At 43.0% G+C, this 18,583-nt stretch overlaps 1 protein-coding gene across 9 annotated transcripts in view; it reads left to right on the top strand.

The window, feature by feature from the left end:
- LOC132380096 (septin-9-like) overlaps positions 1-18,583 on the top strand; it is a 307,781-nt gene that overhangs the window by 244,902 nt on the left and 44,296 nt on the right. For all 9 annotated transcript variants that reach the window (XM_059948653.1, XM_059948657.1, XM_059948655.1 and 6 more), the window contains one exon: positions 11,102-11,290. In XM_059948653.1, coding sequence (XP_059804636.1) covers positions 11,102-11,290 — 189 coding nt within the window. The remainder of the gene's footprint in view (positions 1-11,101; positions 11,291-18,583) is intronic.

Genomic DNA, 18,583 nt, shown 5'->3' with positions numbered 1-18,583 from the left:
AAATCTTCCAGTATATGAACTCCATTGCTCTGTCGTTTCATCATACAGCCCCATACTTCCAAACATTGCCGCCATTTTCAAACACAATCACGTTGCAAAAGTTAATTTGTCTTATCCATCCCTCACCCTCACTCCCTCTCCTCCCCCTCCCTATGCACTCCACCTCCCTCTCCTTCCCCTTCCCCCTCCTTCCCCCCTCCCCCTCTGTTACCTGTTTTATTTAACTGTCCCTTTTGCATTTTTTCTTCCTCAGTTTCTTCACTCACCATGCTTCTTGCAGCCATGTTCATTTTGCTCACCTACATCATACAGCGGTACACTGCCAGCATTACACACAGACTTGCTGAAGGAAAGAAAACATCAAAATATCGCGTGAGGACTTGTCATCTCATCGTCAGTTGTTATATTTGTGGTTGTGGGAAGCCGAGTTCCTGTGAATGCCACACACTCGAGAGACGGAGGGGTGAGGAACAAACATGTAGCTCTTTATTTTGCTTTTAGTCCTCTACCCAGAATGCTCTCTCACATTACATTGAGTACATAACACACAGGGAAGCTTGACAGCAACCCTTAAGGGTCAAAATGTCCATGAATAGATAAGTTTCACAATAGGTACTCACCAATTAAAGTCAAAGAAAAGGGGTTTCCTCAGAAAGCTCTGACTGGAATTTTCTAGCGAAGACACCTGATGAAGTAAGAATCATTTTGTACAGAAAATATATTTTTAATTACAGTAAGCTAGCTGTTGCCAGTGGAGCAATCCTATTAGGCCCTCATATCTCCCTGTACCCCTGCACACTATCTCACTTGCATTCTCTCTCACATACCACCCTATGATTCCTTTTGGTATAAATCTACACTAAGTGGTAATGTGTGGTAGTAAATTTGCCCATGAACATGTATTTGGGACGCAGGAGAAATCTCCTATAATATTTGGAAGAGCATGCAAACTCCACACGGACAGCACTTACACTCAGGCTTGGAACGGACTCCTAGAGCTGTAGGACAACGGATCTAAATAGTGAAGCAGTGCACCACCTGTACAGCAGATCTACACGGGACTCCAGGACTGTGGAGAAGACTGGATCTGAATAAAGGAGCAGGCTTCCCAGGGCAACTGGTCTACTTGTACTTCTTCAGCTTATGCTTTCAGGTGCCCCATTGCTTTGGAATTCTTCCCCAGAAACCCCTCAGTCCACAGCACAACATGGACTTGCTTTACATGCCTGTGAACTACCAGAGCACGCCAAAGAATGGAACTGAATTTCCAAGCACCAGTTCCAATGACCCAATAAAGACAATTGACCACATGCATTAATTCTTGGTAATTTCTGATCAAACCTGGATGAACATGCCTTATTAGTGTATAAGGTCAATTGATTTATTTTTGTCACATGTACTGAGGTACAGCGAAAAACTGGTCTTGCATATTGTTCACTGTTGGGACAGCCGGCTGGTGGCACAACAGCATCAGCGCCGGACTCCGGAGCAAAGGTTCCCGAGTTCGAATCCAAGTTGGGCAACCCCCGAACGCACTTTCCATCCATGCCGGGTTGAGCATCGAGCCACTCGGCCTCGTAAAAAAAAAAAAGGGTCAAGTCAGGAACATTCATATCGTGACCAATCACACACCAGACAAGAATGGTGCAATGGTACGACACACTAAAAAAAATTGGGACAGCGTGGTATGTAGTGGTCAGCATCGTAATATAATAGTGCCAGTGACCCAGGTTCCTTACTGGTGTCGGTAAGGAGTTCTCCAGATGCTCGGGTTTCCTTCTGCATCCCAAAGATGTACGAGTTAGTAGATTAATTAGTAAGATGGGTGTTGAGCCAGAAGGGCCTTCTGTTTTGTGAAGGGTGAGGATGCCACTTTGTAGACACCAGTGCTAAGGTGTCCTGATGAAGGCTTTCAACCAAGAAAGTCGACAGTTTACTCTTCTCCATAGATGCTGCCTGAGTTCCTCCAGCATTTTGTGTGCATGGCTTTGATTTCCAGCATCTGCGGATTTGCTCGTTAGTGTTAAGGATGATCGTGTCGAAGATGATGGTGCCTATCTTACTGATTGCAGACCATTGGTCAAGAAGTCAAGGACCCAGTTGCAAAGAGAAATGTTGAGCACAAGTCTAGGATTAGGGAAATGTGGCTGCTTGGAATTATCAGTTGTATTTAACCTTTGTCCACTTTTTTCATGATTATTCATTATTTTCTCTGGGATGATTTCCATTTTGTACTGTCTCCTGCAGAGCATGGCGAAGAACACTGGACTTAATTACAGGGGTAGCAGACACAGAATAGAGATTTGCTTTTGTCGATGAATTGGAACATTTCTCCACTCAAATAAAACTGATCCAAGCCAAAAACTGTAGTGGAATATGATTCAAGAGGAAAATATCTAGCAAGTTATTCTGTAAGGATGCAAAAATGTGAGATTGTGAAGATTTCTGAAGTGTACAGAAAGTAGCTTCGGACAATCTCATGAAATATTAACCATTACCTCCTAGGGCAAAGTATTACCGCAAAAAAGCAACAAAACCCTGCTAATATAAAATAGAGGATGATGCTTCCAATGATAAATAGCTGGGCATGTTAACCAGCATTTCTAATTTAATCAGCATAATTGCACATAAACAAGTGAATTAAGGAGGAGTTACCAGATTGTACCTGGGTTTGAGGACCTGAGTTACAAAAAAGATCTATGTAGGGTGAGACCTTATTCCCTGGAATATTGAAGGTTGACAAGTGACCCGATAGATATATGCAAGTTCGAGGAGCATTGACAGGATTGAAGCACATGGTGCCTTTTTCACCCTGGGAAGAGGTGCTTAAAGACAAGAGGGCATAAGTTTATGATCAGAGGCAAGAGAGTTAAAGGGGACTTTAGGATCAGCTGCTTCACATAGAGGATAGTGTGTGTTCGGAATAAGCTGTCGATAGTGGTTGACACCAGCACTTAAACAAAAAGTACAGAAGAGATAAAGCAGAGCGGCCATTGGCGAGAGGAGAAGTGACAGGCTTTGGCGAGGTAAGCGGGTAGGTGGGCTTCGTTTTTGGTTTCTCTTTGCATTTTTTTTGAGGCATGGAGAGCATGTCGGTAGGGTTAGTGTTTTGCTCTGGTGTCAGATGCGGGAATCCTGGGAATCTTCCAGGCTTCTAGATGGCCACATCTGCACCGGGTGCACTGAGATGCAGCTCCTGAGAGACTGTGCTTTGGTTCTGAAGCTGCGGCTCAATGACCTGCAGCTTATTAGGGAGAGTGAACAGGAGATAGAGAGGAGCTACAGGGAGTTAGTCACCCCGAGGCTGCAGGAGTGAGACAAGTAGGTGACAGTCAGGGCAGTGAAGGGAAGAGCTCAGATAGTAGAGAACATCCCTGTGGCCATCCCTCTTAGTAATCGTTATCTCGTTTGGAATGCGGTTGAGGGGGGTGACCTGACAGAGGACGACCACGGCAACCAGGTTTCTGGCACTGAGCCTGGTTCTGTGGTGCAGAAAGGAAAGAGGAAGATGAGGAATGCGGTAGCCATAGGGGATCCCATAGTGAGGGGAACAGACAGGAGGTTCTGTCAGCTTGACAGAGATAGCTGCATGGTGTGTTGCCTCCCAGGTGCCTGGGTATGGGATGTCTCGGGTCGGGTGCAGAGTATTCTGAAGGGAGAGGGTGAACAATGGGCGTACACGTTAGTACCAATGACATAGGTAGAAAAAGGGAGGAGGTCCTGAAGAGAGAATTCAGAGAGGTAGGAAGCTGAAAAGCAGGACCTCCGGGGTAGTAACCTCAGGATTGCTGTCTGTGCCATGTGTTGGCGAGTGCAAGCAAGCATGATTATTAATGTGTGACTGAGAGACTGGTGTAGGGGGCAGGGCTTCAGATTCCTGGATCACTGGGGCCTCTTCTGGGGGAGGTACAACCTGTACAAGAAGGACCGGTTACACTTGAATCCAAAGGGGGTCCAATATCCTAGCGGGCACATTTAATAGAGCTATTAAGGAGGGGTTAAACTAATTTAGCAGGGGGATAGGAACCAGAGTAATAGGGTTGAGGAAGGGGAAAACAGAAATAAATCAAAGATAGCCTGCAACAGGATTATAGTAAGAACAGGCAGGAGTTGAGGCTTAATCACAGCCAGGGGGCATGAGTTACAGGGCAATAGAGGCGTGGTGCAGTTTAAACAAAAAGCGACAACTACTGGACTGAAAATGTTACATTTGAATGCACGCAGCACAAGGAATAAAATGGACGATCTTCAAATTCAGCTACAGATTGGCAAGTATGATGTAGTGGCCATCTCTGAAACTTGGTTAAAGGATGGCTGCCATTGGGAGCTGAACATCCAAGTATGTACAATGTATCAGAAAGATAGGTTCATAGGCAGAGGGAGTGGTGTGGCTCTGTGTATAATGAATGATATTAAATCATTAGAAATAGATGGCATAGGATTGGGAGGAGTAGCATTTCTATTGGTTGAATTACGAAATGTCAAGAGTAAAAGGACCCTAATGGCAGTTGTATACAGGCCTCCAAACAGCAAGCAGGATGTGGATTACAAATTACAGCAGGAGATAGAAAAGGCATGTTAGAAATGCAGTATCATGATAATCGTTGGGGATTTTAACATGAAAGTGGATTGGGAAAGCCAGGTCAGTACTGGACCTCGAGAGAGAGAATTTGTAGAATGTCTAAGGGATGGCTTTTTAGAACAGCTTGTTGTTGAGCCCACTAAGGGATCGGCTGTGCTGGATCGGATGTTGTGTAATGATCCAGAGGTGAAAAGAGAGCTTAAGGTTAAGGAACCCTTAGGTTTGAGTTCACATTGAAATTTGAGAAGGAAAGAATAAAATCCAATGTGTTGGTACTTCAGTGGAATAAAGGAAATTACAATGGCATGAGAGGGGAACTGGCCGAAGTTGACTGGAAAGGGGCATTTGCAAGAAGGACAGCAGAGAAGAAAAGGCTGGAGTTTCTGCGAAAAATGAGGGAAGTGCAAGACAGGTACGTCCCAAATAAGAAGAAATTTTCAAAGGGAAGAAGGACACTACTGAGACTGACAAGTCAGAACCTAAGTAAAAGCAAAACAGAGGGCATACAAGGAAGCCAGAGCTAGTGGGAAGATAAAGGATTGGGAAGCTTTTATAAACTTGCAGAAGGAAACTAAAAAGTTCATTAGGAAGGAAAAGATGAATTATGAAAGGAAGCTGGCAACTAATAGCAAAGAAGACATGAGTAAATCTGCAGATGCTGGAAATAATTAAAAACACAAAATGCTGGCAGAACTCAGCAGGCCAGACAGCATCTATGGGAGGAGGTAATAATGACGTTTCGGGCCGAAACCCTTCATCCCTTGTCCATTCATCCCCCCATCCCTCCCCACCAACCTCCCTCCAGGCACTCATCCCTGCAAACGGAAGAAGTGTCTGTTCCTCACCTATCACCCTACCAGCCTACAGATCCAACGTATAATCCTCCTTAACTTCCGCCACCTCCTACTTGATCCCACCACCAGCCACATCTTCCCCTCCCCCCCCCACTCTTGGCTTTCCACAGGGATCGCTCCCTATGCGACTCTCTTGTCCATTCATCTCCCCCCCCCCCCCATCCCTCCCCACCGACCTCCCTTCGGGCACTCATCCCTGCAAGTGGAAGAGTTCTCCCGTTTCAACCCTCCTCCTCCTCATGGACTCCCCGCCCAAGACTTCTACCCACCCTGGATCTGTTCGTCCCTAATTGCCGTCGGGACATTAACCGTCTCGACTTCACCACCCCTTTCTCCAATTCCAACCATACCCCCTCTGAACGCTCTGCTCTCCACTCCCTCAACAACAATTCCAACCTTACCATCAAACCCTCTGATAAGGGGGGTGCTGTTGTCGTCTGTACATAGCGGAGGTACGACGACAACTCACTGACACCTCATCTTATCTACCCCTGGACAATGACCCCACTAGGGAGCACCAGACCACTGTCTCCCAAACCATTTCCAATCTCATCAGCTCGGGAGATCTCCCATCAACGGCCACCAAACTTATAGTTCCCACAACCCGCACTTCCCGTTTCTACCTCCTATCTAAGATTCACAAACCTGCCTGTCCAGGCAGACCCATTGTCTCTGCTTGCTCCTGCCCCATTGAACTCATTTCTGCCTATCTCGACTCTGTTTTATCTCCCCTTGTTCAATCCCTTCCCACCTATGTCCGTGATACTTCCCATGCTTTACACCTCTTCAAAGATTTCAAGTTCCCTGGCCCCCACCATCTCATTTTCACAATGGACGTCCAGTCCCTATATACCTCTATCCCCCACCAAGAAGGACTCCAAGCTGTCCGTTTCTTCCTGGATTCCAGACCTAGCCAGTTACCTTCTACCACCACTCTTCTCCGCCTCGTGGAATTAGTTCTCACCCTTAACAATTTCTCCTTTGGCTCCTCCCACTTCCTCCAAACTAAAGGTGTAGCCATGGGCACCCGTATGGGTCCTAGCTTTGCCTGCCTTTTTGTTGACCATGTGGAGCAATCTATGTTCCAAGCCTACACCGGTATCTGTCCTCCTCTTTTCTTGCATTATATCGATGACTGCATCGGCACTGCTTCCTGCAGACATGCTGAGCTCGTCGACTTCATTAACTTCGCCTCCAACTTTCATCCCGCCTTCAAATTTACCTGGTCTATTTCCAACACCTCCCTCCTCTTTCTAGATCTTTCTGTTTCTATCTCTGTAGACAGCCTATCCACCGACATCTACTACAAACCTACCAACTCCCACAGCTACCTAGACTATTCCTCCTCCCACCCTGTCTCCTACAAAAATGCTATTCCTTTCTCTCAATCCGCCACATCTGCTCTCAGGATGAGGCCTTTCATTCTAGGACAAAGGAGATGTCTTCCTTTTTTAAAGAAAGGAGCTTCCCTTCGTCCACTATCAACTCTGCCCTCCTTCGTGTCTCCTGTATTTCACGCACCTCTGCCCTCACCCCATCCCCCCCACCAGCCCACCAGGGATAGAGTCCCCCTGGTCCTCACCTATCACCCTACCAGCCTACAGATCCAACGTATAATCCTCCGTAACTTCCGCCACCTCCTACGTGATCCCACCACCAGCCACATCTTTCCCTCCCCCCCCCCACTCTCGACTTTCCGCAGGGATCACTCCCTACGCGACTACCCTGTCTATTCATTCCCCCCCCCCATCCCTCCCCGCCGATCTCCCTCCGGGCACTCATCTCTGCAAACGGAAGAAGTGCTACACCTGCCCCCACACTTCTTCCCTCACCACCATCTCAGGCCCCAGACAGTCCTTTCAGGTGAGGCACCACTTCACCTGCGAGTCAACTGGGGTGATATACTATATCCGGTGCTCCCGATATGGCCATTTATACATTGGGGAGACCCGCCACAGACTGGGAGACCGTTTCATCGAACACCAGCGCTCAGTCCTCCAGCAGTGGCGGGATCTCCCTGTGGCCACACACTTCCCACTCCGACATGTCTGTCCATGGCCTCTACTGTCAAGATGAGGCCACACGCAGCTTGATGGAGCAATACCTTATCTCCCGCCTAGGTAGCCTCCTACCTGCCGGCATGAACATCCAACTCACAGACCTCCATTGATACCCTTGCCTACCCCCATCCCTATCTATTATTTTAGTCTGGTTTTCTTTCTCTCTCTTTTTTCCCCCCTCACTATAATCTCCCCCCAGCCTTATCTTTCTTTCTCTTTTATTTCCCATAATTTTCCACCTTCCCCTAGCCCATTTCCCTCCAGCCTATCACTTCCTAGCTCTCTACTTTATCCCTCCCCCCCACTTCTTATCCCCCCTTGACCATCCCATGTTACTTCACACCTGATGAAGGATTTCGGCCCGAAACATCGTCACTACCTCCTTCCATAGATGCTGTCTGGCCTGCTGAGTTCTGCCAGCATTTTGTGTATTTAATAGCAAAGAAGATACTTGTGCAAGATACTCTAAAGGTTAACCTCCAGGTTGAGTTGGTGGTGAAGAAGGCGATTGCAATTTTGGCATTCATTTCTAGTGGTATAAAATATAACAGCATGGAGTATTGTGGGCAGTTTTGGGCTCCTTATTTTAGAAAGGATATATTGACATTGGAGAGGGTTCAGAGAAGATTCACGAGAATGATTCCAGGAATGAAAGGGTTACTGTATGAGGAACATCTGGCAGCTCTTGGGCTGTATTCCCTGGAGTTCACGAGAATGAGGGGGGATGTCAGAAGCACTCCATATGTTAAAAGGCCTGAACAGATTAGATATGGCAAAGTTATTTCTATGGTAGGGGATTCTAGGACAAGAGGGTATGACTTCAGGATTGGAGGATGTCCTTTCAGAACTGAGATGCGGAGAAGTTACTTTAGTCAGGGAGTGGTAAACCTGTGGAATGTGTTGCCAAGAGCGGCTGTGGAGGCCAAGTCATTGGGTGCATTTAAGGCAGAGATAGATAGGTTCTTGATTAGTCAGGGCATCAAGGGTATGGGGTGAAGGCAGGAGAGTGTGGATGACTGGAAGAATTGGATCAGCTCATGATTGAAAGGCGGAGCGGACTCGATGGGTCAAATGGCCTACTTCTGCTCCTTTATCTTATGGTTTTATGTTCTAAAATGTAAAAACCATCTAGAGAAGTACTTTGGATAGGAGTGACTTGGAGGGCTATGGCCAAAAGCAGGCAAATGGAACAAGCTAGCTAAGCCACACAGCTATTAAGGACGAGTTGAGCGAAAGGACTTTTTTCTGTGCTGTATTTCTCTAAGTAGGCCATTCAGCCTCTCAAAACCATTCAACTGTTTAATAAGAATAAGCCCAGAAAGCATTTTGCTTATCAAAAACCTTTCTAACCTTACTTTAAAATTATAGAGAGGATCTGCTACCTCCACTCTTTGTCCAATACTATGTCATGATAAAAGTGTGTTCTGAATCCTCATGGCTAAGCCTACAGTCATGGAATACAAAATGAAACAAAAATCTTATTCCATTGGAATCAGTATTGGACAAGGAATCAGGCTTAATATCATTGGCGTATGTTGTGAAATTTGCTGTTTTGCAGTAGTAGTACATAATGATGAAAAACTATAAATTATGATTACAATATGTATGTGTAAAACTTAAATTAAGAAATAAGTGCAAAAAAGAGAAGAAGAATGTAGTGAGGTAGTGTTCATTGATTCATTATCCATTCAGGTGGAGGTGAAGGAGCTGTTCCTAAAAATATTGAGTGCGTGTCTTCAGGCTCCTGTACCTTTTTTGATGGTAGAGTGAGAAGGTGGCCTGTCCTGGATGATGAGGGTCCTTAATGATGGATGCCACCTTTCTGAGGCCTCGCCTTCTGAAGGTGCGCTTGATGCTGGCCGTGATGGAGTTGGCCGAGATTACAACTTCCTGCAGCTTTTTCTGTTCCTGTGCAGTGGCCGCTTCATACCAGATGGTGATGCATGCAGTTATAATGCCCTCTGTGGTACATCTTAAAAATTTGTGACTGTCTTTGGTGACATACCAAATCTCCTAATGAAATATAGTCACTGTTGTGCTGTCTTGATAATTGCATCAAGATGTTTGGCCCAGGATAGGTCTTCAAAGATAGTGACACTTAGAAACTGGAACCCATTCACCCTTTCCACTGCTTATTGCTCTGAAGACTGGCCTGGGTTCCCATGACTTCCTGCATCCTGCTTTTTGGAGTTTGTATTATTAAAGGGAAAATCTGACATCCTCTGCAATTAAACCCAGACAAGGTTTCCTCACATTTTATACCATTTTCTATACACATTTTCTCATCGAATTGATAACTCTCAGTTCAGATTGTGTGGTTCAGTAACAGTTCTCTAATCTGGTTAAAATCATACTTATTGTGTGCTTCGTTCACACAGAGACCCAGTTGTGGCCTATGTACAGCAATAGCCTTTGTAATCTCACCATTGTGCAATGTGAAATCCCATAGAAATTGGCAGTAATGCAAGAGCTGGGGCTGTTTGTTCACTTGTGTCTGGGAATTCCAGGCAATTGATATAGGATGTGATTTATCATCCTTATTAAAGTATTTCCAGCCAGGCAACTCATTGCACAGATATTGTGCGCAAAGATTCTGGTTTCTTAAAGCTCTTCTCTTTCTTTTCCATAGGGTTTTCTCGGGGATTATTTCAGATCACTGACTTTAAAATAATAAAATGGATTTTTTGTATTGATCATTTGTTTTAAGGAATTTTGTTTAGTTAGCATATTATATGCAGTTGTGAAAATCCAAACACAGACAGTATTTGTCCAGTATAACCTTTTTGATTAGTACTCAGTGAGAACCTTACAAAGGTTTTTGTTTGGAGAAAATATCTTACAAATTGTCTATAGACTTGGGAAACTCTGCTTACATCATTGTATAAATGAGATTTATGTAAAGTAAAGCTTCAGTTTGCATGCATTAATGAATTAAAGTGTGTACATTTTACTTGAGAAAACTTTGATACCATATCAGGGGAAAGTAGATAAACCATTCAGGAAATAACCTATTTAAATGTAACGGTTTCTTATGCATGTTAGAGACTACAGGAAATGCTCTTATCTGTCATTGTATGAAACATTGTATAGTGTTTCTATATTTTTTTAAGTTGTGTCTAGTCTGTGGTAAATGGCATTTTTAAGTTTGCAACAAGTCTTTTCAGATCTAACTGAAACATCTTGTGGAGGTTACTATCTAACCAAATCTGACTGCAATACAATAACAGATGTTGCTGCATCTGATTTCATTATTTGTGCATGGCCAATAAAATTTTCTTTTGTTTCCCCTTAACTCAAAGCTTCTTGAAACTCCAATTAGCAAATGAAATAGGTTAAAATTATATTTTCAATCTTCTGAAATATCAAAGTTTCTGTTTCAACTCCTTTTAACCCCTAATTTTTAAGCTGCTTGATTTTGAGTTTTATTATGCCTGTGGAAAAACACAAACCACTTACTGAGCTGCCACCAGTGAGCCTCTGTGTCTGCTTGCTAGTAACTGTGTCTAACTTGTCGTAAATTATCTCAGATTTTGTTTTGCTGCAGTTGGGTAATTATTCCAACTGTAATTTGAAAGTGTTTTTTTCTCTTTCACTTTATGCTGTAGGTGCAGAAAATAGCTCAATCAAAGCCAGCATAATGTCAGAACATTCCCGAGATGGAAGCATCAAGCAGCCTGTGCAGAACGAGAAGCCAGGCTCTGACCACTTTGGGTATGTGGGTATTGATTCCATTCTCGAACAGATGAGGAGGAAAGCTATGAAGCAAGGATTTGAATTCAATATAATGGTTGTAGGTAAGAACTGAAGAATAATTTTCTTTCTTTATGCTTTTTTAATGTTTGAAATACAGCAATACATGAATCTTGACAAGCTTTATTGATTAAATGTCAGATGTAGTCCTGGGTGATTATTGCACTATAAGGTGCTCCTCATAAGATTCAACTTAAGTCTCCAATGTGCGAGTGGAAAGTAATCAATTTCAGGCATTCCGTTCTCTTGCACAGCAGTTATCAAACTTTATGGAGAAACACCGTGGGGCAGCTCTTGCCGAGCTTCAATGACCCAAGTTCTATTCTGACTTCTGGGATAATCAATGAAGTTTGCCTTTCTCCCCCTGAGCTTTCTTCTAGGAGTTTGTTTCCTCACATATTTTACTGACGTGAAGATTAGTTGGTTACTGTAAATTGCCACCGTTATGTGAGTAAGCATCTGGGCACAATTGATGGATATGTGGGGAGAATGAAATGGAAATTGGTATACCGTACATGGGTGCCCAATGGTCAGAGCAGACTTGTTGGTCCAGAAGCCTGTTTCCTTGCTATATCACTCTTTTATTACCAAGGTACAGTTAAAAGATTAAGTAGCAGTGTAAGATAGGATATAAAAGGCTTTGAGAGGTTGGTCACAGCTAGAATCAACTCCTGCCTAAGAGGAGACATGGACTCACTGCAATTTGCTATTGTCACAGCAGGTCTACAGCGGATGCAATCTCACTGGCTCTCTCTTTGGCCTTGGATCACTTGGAAATAGTATATTTGTGTAAGGCTGTTGTTTATTGACTGCAGCTCACAGTTCGACACCATTATACCCTCAGTTCTAATCAAAAGGCTCCAAACCCTGAGTCTGTATACCTTCTTTAGAAACTAGCCTTCCTCACAGAGCGAGACCACTGTCAGTGCAGATCAGAAATGACATCTCTCCCTTGCTGACAATTGATGCTGGCACACCTCAAAGGTATGTGCTTAGCCCACTGCTTTACTCTCTCTACGCCCACGGCAGTATGGCTAAGTACAGCTCAAAGCCATATCTAAATCTAAAGATGACACAACTATTGTTGCCAGAATTTCAGATGGTGATGAGGAGGTGTACCAGAGTGAGATAGATCAGCTGGTTGAGTGGTGTCACCACAACAACCTTACACTCAACAACAATAGGACCATGGAATTGATAGCGGACTTCAGGAAGGGAATGTCGAGGGAACACAGTGAGGGTTTAGAAGTGAAATGGCTGAGCAGTTTCAGGTTCCCGGGTGTCAACATCTCTGAGGACCGATCCTGGGCCCAACATATTAATGCAATTACAAAGAGGGTATAACAGCAACTATATTTTATTAGTTTGAGAAGAATTGGCATGTCAGTAAAGACAATCTCAAGTTTCTACAGATGTGCTGCGGACAGCATTCTGATTGCATCACCGTCTGGTATGGGGGATTGGAAAAAGCTGCAGAAAGTTTGAACTCTGCCAGCTCCATCAGGAGCATTCACCTCCTCAGCATCCAGGACACCTTCAAAAGGCAGTGCCTCAAAAAAGGCGGCATCCATTATTCAGGACCCCCATCAGCCAGGACATGCCCTCTTCTTATTGCTCCCATCAAAAAGGAGGTACAGGAGCCTGAAGACACGCATTCAACATTCCAGGAACAGCTTCTTTCCCTCTGCCATCAGATTTCTGAATGGACAATGAATCCGTGAATACTTCCTTAGTAATATTTTTCCCTCTCTTTTTGCACTACTTGTTTAATTTTTTTATATATACTTATTGTAATTTATATTTTTATTATTTAATGCTATGTACAGCTACTGCAAAACATTAAATTTTGTGGTACATGTCAGTGATACTCCCTTAAGAACTTAACTTAAGGCAATATTTTCTCCATATGACAAAACAACCTCACTTAAGAGCCTTGCATGGGCAAAGGAAACCGTTCTTCTCTACACACAGCCATGAACCTTGATTGGCCATTGACTATCATTAGTGTATTCTCAACATGCCTGATAATCTGTTCAAAGTCAGGAGCTAGCTCCACCAAATTCCTTCTGCCACACAATAAACCACGTGAATCAACAGATTAACTGTAAGACATAGGAGCAGAATTAGACAATTCTGGCTCCGCTTTTTGGGCATGACTGATTTATTTTTCCTCTCAAACCCCATTTGCCTGCCTTCTCCCTGTAACCTTACTAAATCAGTGGAATAGGATCCTCCTCCTTTTCCAAGTCAGTACATCTGATGATATCTTCAGACATACGGATTTGTTAGACTGTATATTGGGATGGTTTCTGCTATTGAGTTTTTAATCCCATCATTTAACGAGAATTTTCACAGCTTGTCATTTGAGTTTTAGCCATGCATGAAAAGCAAGTAATAGTAAAGTCCAAGCTGCACTGTGTTATTGGGCGTGATTTAGATTGTCATCGGTGGGAAGTTGCACAGGTAGCATTTTAAACTGCTCAGTGCATATGGATTTGTGTTACGTTTGACAGCATTGTCCAAAATACCTTGCGAACATCTGTTGATGCATTCCATTGTATAGTGTGGAACTGATTTAAGAATAGGGAAAATGCAATTGTCTTTGTTTGACATCCTTTTTTGAACATCAGTGCCACAAATCTAATTTTCTGAAGTCATATTCTCTGCTTACGTCAGTGAGCAATGAATTACAAGGTAATTGTCAGGGCTCCAGAGAATTTTTTCCATAGCAATATTCTAGGATGAGCATTCTTTATTCCCCAAAGACTTGTTTGTTTTGAGCATGGTTAGCCAGTCAAGTACTCATTGATCTTACAGTGTTTTTATTAGGAGAGATTTTTTTCTTGTATTTCTTCATTGAAAAGGACTAATATTCTAGTGGGAAAGTTTTCTGGTGCTGCACAGGGGTTTATAATTGCAGGAGGCTAGAAGCCAGAGCACCAGAACAGTTAGTAGAGTGGTTGTAGAGAAAGATGTTGTTAAGCCTACGTACAAAGTCAGGAATCAAAAGGTTGAGCATAGTGGGACTAACATACTGAGAGGTGTATATTTCAATGCAAGGTGCATTATAGACAATAGACTATAGGTGCAGGAGTAGGCCTTTCGGCCCTTCAAGCCCCCACCACTATTCAATGTGATCATGGCTGATCATACACAATCAGTACCTCGTTCCTGCCTTCTCCCCATATCCCTTGACTCCGCTATCTTTAAGAGCTCTATCTAACCCCTTCTTGAAAGCATCCAGAGAATTGGCTTCCACTGTCTTCTGAGGCAGAGCATTCCATAGATCCACAGCTCTCTGGATGAAAAAGTTTTTCCTGAACTCCGTTCTAAATGGCCTACCCCTTATTCTTAAACTGTGGCCTCCGTTTCTGGACTCCCCCAACATCGGGAACATGTTTCCTACCTCTAGCGTGTCTAATCCCTTAATAATCTTATATGTTTCAATCAGATCCCCTCTCATCCTTCTAAATTCCAGTATATTGTCGGAAAGGTGGATGAACTATGGCATAGATTAGCATGTGGAATTATGATTTTATAACCATTAGGAAGAGTTGGTCTTAGGAGGGGCAGGACTGGCAGCTCAGTCTTCTGGGGTTCTGTTGTTTTAGTTGTGATATAGTGGGAGGGATTAAAGGGCATTACCAGTCAGGAAAAATGTCGTAGCAGTGTTCAGTCAGAGCAGACTGCAGAGCTAGTCTAATGAGGCTCTATGGTTAGAACTGAAGCTTAAGAAATATGACCATATCAATCGGATTATATCATTAAAGATCATCGAATAGTCTGCAGGATTTAGAGGAGCATACTCGTAGAGATCGCAAAATGTTGCAAGAAACATAAGGTTGTGGTAGTAGGTGATTTTAACTTCCAATATATTGACTGGGACTTCCACACTGTAAAAACAACTGGATGGAATAGAACTTGTCAAATGTGCTCAGGAAAGTTTCCTTAATCAAAACACAGAAGTCCCAACGAGAGAGAGGGAAAGTGACACTAGATCTCCTGTTAAGGAATGAGACCGGGCAGGTGACAGAAGTTTGTGTAAAGGAACACTTTGCATCATAAAGCCGTTAGTTTCAAGGAAGTAATGGAAAAGGACAGGTCTGGTCCTGGGTTTGAGATTCTAAATTGGAGAAAGTCAATTTTGAAGATACCAAAAAGGATTTGGCAAATGTGGATTGGAATAGGTTGTTTTCTGTCAAATGTATACTTGGTAAGTGGGTGGCCTTCAACAGTGAAATTTTCAGAATATAGTGTTGTATGTTCCTGTCAGAATAAAAGGTAAGGGTAACTAGTTTAGGAAACCTGAGCTTTTGAGAGATATTGAAGGCCTGGTTAAAAAAAGGGGAGGTGCACAGCAGATATAGCAGGTCAGGATCAAATGAGGAACTTGAGTATAAGAATTGTAAGGGAACACTTAAGGAAATCAGAAGAGCTAAAAGAAAGCATGAGGTTGCTCTAGCATACAACGTGAAGTAGAATTCTAAGGGCTTCTACAGGTATACAGTATTAAGAGTAAAATGATATCAAGGGATAAAATTGGTGCTGTGAAAGATCAGAGTGGTAATCCATGCATGGAGTTGAAACAAATGGGGGAGATCTTAAATGCTTTTGTTTGCATCTGTATTTACTTGGGTGGTGGGTTGCAGATACATCTCCACCAAAGACAGTGTGAGGTGCTCCTTCCCTCTACTGAATTGCAGGTCACCCTTGAATAAGGCGTAGCATCTACTTAGCAAAACCCCCTTCCCCCACCGCCAGTCAGAGTCAGATGAAGCCATGAGAGCAAGTGGTGTATGGTTGTGTGAGCAGATGGTGCACACAGTATTACGTGCTCTGGTTATGCAAACATGAAGGTAGAGAGACGGTCTCTGAAGAGTATTGATAATGGCTGGGGTCACCCATCCTGTAAAGACACTAACCAGAAGAAGGCAATGACAAACTACTTCTGTAGAAAGATTTGCCAAGAACAAGTATGGTCATGGGACAGTGATCGTCTACATCATACAACATGACACATAATGATGATGATTTACTCGGGAGATGGATACATTGAGCCGGACATAAGCATTGGGAAAGTTATTGGAAGATATTCTAAGAGACTGTTTATATAAAGGGACCAGGGACTTGGCAGGGATAGTCAACATGGCTTTCTGCATGGTAAGTCATGTCTATCCAATTCATAAAGCTTTTCAAGGAAGTTACCAGGAAAGCTAATGAAGGCAAAGCAGTGGATGTTCTCTACGTGGACTTTTGTAAGGCGTTTGATAAGTTCTCGCATGGGAGGTTGATGAAGAATATTCAATCACTTGGCATGCAAGATGAGGTGGTAAACTGGATTAGATTTTGGCTTTTGCAGGAAAAGCCAGAGAGTGGTACTAGATGTTTGCCTGTCTGACTGGAGGCCTGTGGCTAGTGGTGTGCTGCAAGGATCAGTGTTGGGTCTGCTGTTGTCTATCATCTAGATTGTTGATGTAGATGACAATGTGGTAAACTGAATCAGCAAGTTTGCAGATGGTACCACGATTGGGGATGTACTGGACAGTGAGGAAGACTATCAGAGCTTGCAGTGGAATCTGGACCAGCTGGAAAAGTAGGCTGAAAAATGGCAGATGGATTGTAATGCAAACAAATGTAAGGTTTTTTACTTCAGAAGGACCAACCAGAGTAGGCGTCACATGGTGAGAAGTAGGGCACTGAGGAGGGCCGTAGAACAAAGGGATCTGGGAACATAGATCTGTAATTCCTTGAAAGTGATGTCAAGCTTTTGGCACAATGTTTTTCATAAATCAATGTATTGAATACAGGAGTTGGGATGTAATGTTGAAATTGTCTATGATGTTGGTGAGGCCTACTTTGGTGTATTGTGTCCCGTTTTGGTCACCTACCTACAGGAAGGATGCAAATAAGATTGAAAGATTGCAGAGAAAATTTACAAGAATGTTGCCTGGACCGGAGGACCTGTGTTATAGGGAGGGATTGAATAAATTTGGCCTTTATTCCTTAGAACTTATAAGATTGAGAAAAGATTTGATAGAGACATACTGAGGTTTGGTGAGGCTACAGCTAGAGGTCTTGGGTTAAGGATGAAAGCTAAAAGATTTAAGGGGAACGTTAAAAGGATCCTCACTCAGAGGGTGGTGAGAGTGGAACAAGCTGCCTGCGCAAGTTGTGGATGCAGGGTTGATTTCAACCCTTCAGAAGAATTTTGATAGGTGCATGGATAGGAGTGTTATGGAAGTCTATAGTCTGGGTGCAGGTTGGTAGGATTCAGCAGATTAATGGATAAGCATGGGTTCTGTGGGTCAAAGAGCCTGTTTCTGTAGTATAGTTTTCTCTGAATCTATGACTCATGCATATTTGTAAATGTCCACTAAGAATGTTTACTCTGTTGTTATTTTAATCCTACTTTTCATAACTTTTGACATTTTTATTAATTCCTTCTCTGACTGCTTTCTTACTGAGGTTTTTTTTTCAAATCACAAGTTTTGCATAGATCTTAGAACTAGTACCCATTGCAGGGTAAAGTCCAAACTTCTAGCTATACTCCGCCTTGTCTTTTAGCATCAACACAGGGGCCATATGTCCCATCTGTCAAAAATGTTATGAATGCAAGTAAAATAATATAGCTGCAGCCTTTCTGGAGACTTCCTAGTATCACCATCCCGCAATCTTCTTTACTGCTATTTGATGTCGGCAGATATACTTGAAGAGAAGACAGTGATCTCCTTTAAGATGCAGAAGGTAAACAAGTCCTATTCAAAGAAAGGATAATTTATTGGCAATGTGAAATTTTCCTGCTATCTCAGGTCTTAAAACTGGACTAATTTATGCACAACTGCATTAACAGATACTGCATGCTCTGGATTTGTTCCAAAGCTCTGTAATTAGTGTGCCTTGGACAGGAGCCAAGAACCTGGAAGAATTACAGTGCCTTCCATTCTCAATATGAGTCAATAAATAATCAGGCAACTGTTCTACAAAATTATACCAAATTGTATCTTTTACAATGCAAGATTTCTACATGCACAGCTTCCAAAGAATAAATGCAATCATATATAATCACAGCAGCCATGTCTCCTTCGTAAATAGAATATAGAACAAAATCAAGTGCTTTTCATTATAAGTGTGAGATAAAAAAAAATTAGTAATGCATAAAAGCATAAGTGAATTGCATCACCTGAAAAGGATTTTTTTTGCAATCAAGGAGTTATCTGAGATTTTCAAAAATGCGATGGCAACTCCAAAATGTAATCTATTGTATCCATTACTGCTTGAAGTCAAGGTATTGCATGCCTAATCCTGAGAATGAGTCATATAATCTTTGTCAACCCAGA

The sequence above is a fragment of the Hypanus sabinus genome, chromosome 23, assembly GCF_030144855.1.
Source record: "Hypanus sabinus isolate sHypSab1 chromosome 23, sHypSab1.hap1, whole genome shotgun sequence".
In the NCBI taxonomy this organism is placed as follows: domain Eukaryota; kingdom Metazoa; phylum Chordata; class Chondrichthyes; order Myliobatiformes; family Dasyatidae; genus Hypanus; species Hypanus sabinus.
This window is presented reverse-complemented; position numbering and strand designations above follow the sequence as displayed.